At 33.8% G+C, this 6,241-nt stretch overlaps 1 protein-coding gene across 1 annotated transcript; it reads right to left on the bottom strand.

The window, feature by feature from the left end:
* Positions 1-431: 431 nt before the first annotated feature.
* Positions 432-4,371, bottom strand: LOC126780937 (nucleolar protein 58). The gene is made up of 5 exons (XM_050505640.1): positions 4,192-4,371; positions 3,587-3,663; positions 2,156-3,304; positions 1,579-1,708; positions 432-1,408 (listed from the first exon to the last, which is right to left on the bottom strand). Exons 1-5 carry the CDS (start codon positions 4,234-4,236, stop codon positions 1,163-1,165), a joined length of 1,647 nt encoding a protein of 548 aa, XP_050361597.1. The 5' UTR covers positions 4,237-4,371; the 3' UTR covers positions 432-1,162.
* Between the last annotated feature and the right edge of the window lie 1,870 nt (positions 4,372-6,241).

Here is a 6,241-nt window from a genome sequence, read left to right as displayed (position 1 = left end):
AATGTCTAAGAGCGTTGGTGACCACTTACCATCAGGTGGCCCATATGCTCGTCCGCCTTCCTATTCTATAAAAAAAAAAAAATTAATATTTTTGTCAGAATAAATAGATGTACGCGTCAACAGCACTTGACAATAATTTAAGCGTCGTTTATTGGATATTCCATATTGTTTCATATCTATACCTACAACTCAGAAATAAAAAAACAATACAGCTAGAAGACCCTTTTGATTTTTTATGGCGTTAATAATATTATTCAATGCCTATATATTAAGATCTTCGATTAATAATATATAAATTATTTTACTTTATTATTATAATATATACTGAAAAACAATTAATTCATTATGCCTTATGGTCATCCGCGTAAATATTTAATATTTTTTGTAACAATCGGGTGAAAAGATGGTTGTATAAAATAAAAAGCACAAAGTATATGTATTTTTTTTAATAGTAAAAATCTCATATTGAGATTATTTTATACTTAGAAATTAAAACCATTTTTCAATAGTTATGATGCAGTCACATCTTTCATTAGCGTCTATGAAACATATAGCAATCATAAAAATATTCTCAAAATAGTTCTTATCTTACATATAAAAAAACCACATCAAAACTTGTAATTTAAAAATTACACAATGGAAGCGTTTCATGGAAATAATTACATATTTTTATAGAGAATATAAAGTTATCGGTGGTGATACTCTGTATCAACAGATGTGACCGCACCCTTACACTCCCAGAATTCAATAATATGTTTATCTAAAGACACTTCGAGACCTCTAGGCAGTATATTAAGAACAAGTATTAATTTTAAAGTAAATATTATTTTTCTACATACAAGCTAATAATTTTATCCCAATTATATATATATATATATATATATATATATGGTTAATTACTTTGCATTAAAGTAATTGAAGAAAAATTATTTATGTCACATAAAATATTTAGTATATATTTTGATAAACAAATATAATTTTAAACCTAGATTATGTATATGCATAGCTTAAGGCTATATATAACAAATAAAAATTGACAGGGCAACTTTACTAAATGGTTTAAGAAAAGAAGCATCGTTTATTTGAAAAAAGTTAACGTAATTAGTGTCTTCAGATAATTTGTCAGATGACTCAATCATACACAATACTTCAAAGAGGTAGTTTAATCTTCTTCAACTTTTGATTGTCTTTTCTTCTTTTTCTTTTTTTCACTAGAAGGTTGTTGCGTTTCTTCTTTCACCTCAGTCTGTTCTTCTTCGGCTGCTGCTTCTGGCTCAAGTGACTTTTTCTTTTTCTTCTTCTTCTTCTCTGAGGTATCTACTGTTCCATTTCCATTCTCTTGGCTGCTTGGATCTTCTTGTTCTTCTTTGACTTCTGTCTTTATTTTCTTCCCTTTTTTTGGTTTGATCTAATGACAATAGAGATTGGATTTTAATAAACGCCATAAGGAATATAAAATCATATGAGGTTACATTATAAATACCATTTAAACAACTAATGCAAAGCATTGTTTCAAATGTTATTAATATTGTAAAAATATAATATTATTTTGAATCAGAATTGGTTTTTATTACTTACATCAATCTCATCACTTTCAAGTTTGATCTTTTTACTTGTTGCTGGGGTATCTTCATCAGGAGAATGTTCTCTCTTTACAGCTTTCTTGCCAATTGTACTGTCAGCTGCGACGGGGTATTCAAATACCTCACTGTTTAAAATAAGATTATTTAGTTAATTTCACTCTACTTAGAGTTTGTATACTTATACAAAATTTATCAAATCACATTTTAACATATTATTTGTTGGCCAGAAATGGGAAAATTAGGATCTATTATATTTTACTATTTGTCGTTAACTCATAACAAGTAGCCAGTTGGCCTATACATTTTATGTATTAAATATATAGAACGATCATTTATTTTGGACGTTAAATTAGACAAAAACATTAATTTATAGTGACAATATTAATTGCTGTAAGACATAGATTTTAGCCACTAATATCTATTCTATATAAGACAACTAAATTAAACATAGTTATCTACATTATAATAATAACGAGTTAAATCAGATGTGATTACAGGACCATTCATTTAAATTAAAGCTGCATTTGTTTGCAGCAGTGATACCTACGATTACGAAATAATAATATACTTACGATTTGCTGTGGTATTTTTCGAACTTGGCTTTAGCTTTGCCCGTCCCACTTATTCTTCTGAGATTACCTTCCTCGAGAAGACGCAATTTGTTTTCCAATTTAACTTTGTGTTCAGCACCTAATTCAAATGACACTTCATCACCAAAAGCATCGACACGAGTTGCTAAGGCTGCCTTTGCTGCTAACATCCTGGACATCTTTCCTTTATTTTTTGTACTGCATTGTCCGACTAACTGAGCGTGGTATATTAAACCATATTTCGGTGTGTCCTTCTTTGTCTTCAAAGCTCTAAACAATGCCTTTTCTGCTCCAAGAATCTGTACTGTGGACGCGGGATGTTTAGCTAAATTCATTAAAGAACCTGAGTGTGCAATTAACCTAGCTCCGATATGTTCACCGATTAGAACTGTCAAGTTCGGTGCCATAGCCATCATCCTAGCTTTAAGGTAGTCAGTTAAGTGTGTTCTATAATCTGTGATTGATATTATCTCCTCACACAAGTGTTGTATATTCATAATGTCGTCATCAGAAATTTCTGTTCCCATGGAAATTTCAGCAGCTTCTTTAACTTTTTCTTCTAAGTCTTCTGGGAGAATGTCGGATAAGTCTGTTTTAGCAGCATTATCACGAGTGCCCATTAATTTGACAATTTTAACAAACAATGTGTTATCTGTAATGATTTTACCGAGTTCGGGGAAATGCCAGCCGTACCACTCACGGCATCTCATTACGTAGTTATTTAATTCTTTGTCTAAGTCATCCAGGAGGCATTGAGCTTGAACTATCATTGTATCTATCTTGTCTGGGGAGAATTTAAGTTTATATCTAGAGAGGGAGTGAGCTAGACCAAGAGCCATAGCAGTCATTTCTTTTTTTGGCAATCCAGTGAGAAGGCTGTCCATTTGTGAACGAATGCATCTTAAAAGTTCCTGGACATTTGAATTTGAGACACACTGTAGATCAAACTTCTCTTTGATTGCACTCCCCAGTTTTGCATCACCAACTAGTAACTGGTCTTGTACTTCTTTGCATACATATTTCTTAAGAGCTTTTTTTAATGTTTTGGAAACTTTCCCTTCGATAGCTGCTGTGGTTGCTGCCAAAGCTTCAGTGGTATCTTCGAATTTTATGAAATTCCTTAACTTTACACTGAAAAAAAATTATTCAATTAAATTAAAATACTGCATATGCACCATCATTAGATTTTCATATGTTTATACACATTAAAAACTGGAACAACAATTTCAGATAACATTTAATAACATTATACAAGTTATTAATGTTTATGAACATTTGTATAAGCAGGAAATAAACATAAATATGAAAACAATATTTAATTAGACAAACTTTATACAGTTGCTCTAATCTTTATTAATAATTGTGTGTTTAAGAATTTGTAAACAATTGAAATTGTTTATTTTTACAACTTACATGGATGAAGCTCCCTCTGGAGTGTTGAACTCCTCATACAAATCATTTATCTGAGATAGCTTTGATTCGTCTAACAACTGAAAACAAATATTAAATTTAGCACAGGTACTAAAATAACAATTTATTCTATATATAACTTAAATTTTCTTCTTAGAAAAAAAGAATTATTATAATTTAAACAATATAATAAGATAACCATACATTTAAACATGATGATTAAGAGGTTAGATAATAAAGTTATGATTACAAGCAATGTGCTCGCAAAATATGTTTAAAATTTGCATTCAACATACGATACGCATTTAATTTTGAATTAAAATAATAATTACTACAGTAATAATTAGTTCAATTTTAATTACATTAGCATTTAAATAAAAAGGGATTAACTTAGATTGTACTAGAATTTCGAAGTACAGGTCTCATGGCAACAAATAATGCAGAACGTATAATTTCCGTCAAATAAGTATATTTACCGATTTGATGATAAATCTTATGTGTTATTTCAGTTTAAATGAATAATCGACGTTGTTTGATCGGAATATATCCATAGGAAAGTTGTTGTCATAGTGAACCTTATAGGTTATATATAACACGTGTAACGTTACCTTAAATATAGCGTATCCCGCCGACGTCTCAAATAGCACCAACATATTGATAAACACAAGACAATACACTTATCACAAATTAAATATAACCAAACGAAATGTTTAATTACAATTTTGTAAATTTATTTGCTACTAACGCACGCGTCGACGCTTCAGCATCGCGGGACGATTGACTTTGACAGGTACGACTTGCGTCACGTCAGGTTTGTCGCTTGGGTAGGTAACGCGTTCCATTTCAACATGGAATATTGACCAGTGTTAAATATTTAAGGTGCATATAATATATTTTTTAAATTTGCGTTGATTTTTGTAATATTAGACGTATAATGTTAAGAAATAAGAAACCAATGATAACAAACCAAAATAGATAATTATATGAACATGAAATTTATATGAATCGTTATTTTAATTTATTGTAATTTTTAAATAAACAGAAAAGCAAATTTAAAGTTATAGGGCGCGTGATAATACGTGTCTAGCATTATTAGCATTACATATTAGCATTAGTCTTATCAAGTGCCTTGCATTGAATTTAAGCTTAGGAAATTCTACTATCCAACTAATATATATAAATGCGAAAGTTTTGTGGATGGATCTTTGTTACTCTTTCAGACAAAAACTGTGAATGAAATTTGAAACATAGATTGCTTATACCCTAACTTCGCACATACTTACACTTGAGAAAATGGGCTTCTGACAATCACGCGGGCGTAGCCACGGGCGGAAACTAGTCGGTTATATTTATTACATTATAAATGATGATGTTGTGATGGAAGTAGTTGCAGTTGCTCGTCTGCTTTTTTATAATAAAAAAACTGATAGAAATGAAAATTTGAAACTGTTAAATATTAACTGTTAAATTCTGTTAACGCGCCTGTTCCAACTTTCTCTCTCTTCGGGATGTGTGCCGGAGGCTTGGAGAAGAGCTAATGTGCAAGCGGTTCCTAAAAAAGGGGATCGGTCTGACCCGGCAAATTATCGGCCAATAGCTATCACCTCAGTACTTTGTAAGGTGATGGAACGGATTTTAAACAACCAACTGATCCATTACCTAGAAGATCACTGTTTAATTAATGATCGTCAGTACGGGTTTCGACCAAAACGGTCCACAGGTGATCTTCTAGCGTAAGTAACACACCTCTGGGGTGAAGCTATCGACAAGCATGGAGAATCGTTGACTGTCAGCCTCGATATCTCCAAGGCTTTCGACAGGGTCTGGCACAGAAGTCTTCTCTCCAAGCTACCGGCATATGGTCTGCCTGCTCAGCTATGCACCTGGATTGCCAGCTTCCTACACAAGCGTAGCCTTCCTGTTTTAATTGATGGTTGCGCTTCACAGTTCTATGTAGTGAATGCTGGGGTCCCCCAGGGATCTGTGCTATCTCCCACACTCTTTCTTTTGCATATGAATGATATGCTCTCTCTTGGGAACATACATTGCTATGCAGACGATAGTACAGTGCATGGTGGATACCACGGACGCGCAGTGGCTGGGATAGCGGAAATTAAGGAGAGGCGGAAGGATCTTGTCATTGAACTCGATAGGACGTTAGAGCTCATCGCCAAAGTGGGTTCTGATAATCTTGTTGAGTTTAATGCTAAGAAAACACAGGTGTGCGCTGTCACGGCGAAAAAGTCAACATTTTCCCCTCTTCCCTCCCTCTGTGGTACTCCGCTGGTGATGCAAAGCAAAACCGCCACGCTGGGGATTGACGTTCGCTGCGACCTTAGTCCAAGGGATTACATCGAGGCTGTTATAAAAACAGCTTCACGGAAACTCGGAGTTCTGAACAAGGTGCGGCGCTTTTTCACGTCACAACAACTGTGCCTGCTGTACAAAACACAGGTACGGTCTTGCGTGGAATATTGCTCGCACCTTTGGGATGGCTCAGCTAAGTACCTACTTGAGGCCTTGGACAGGTTGCAGCGAAGTGCCGTACGCATTATTGGCGACGTAAAGGTCACAAACACCCTTGAACCTTTACAATTGCGTCGCGAGATAGCAGCACTGAGCGCTTTCTATCGACTGTATCACGGCGAGTGCTCTGAG

This window comes from Nymphalis io, chromosome 3 (assembly GCF_905147045.1).
Source record: "Nymphalis io chromosome 3, ilAglIoxx1.1, whole genome shotgun sequence".
NCBI lineage: Eukaryota > Metazoa > Arthropoda > Insecta > Lepidoptera > Nymphalidae > Nymphalis > Nymphalis io.
This window is presented reverse-complemented; position numbering and strand designations above follow the sequence as displayed.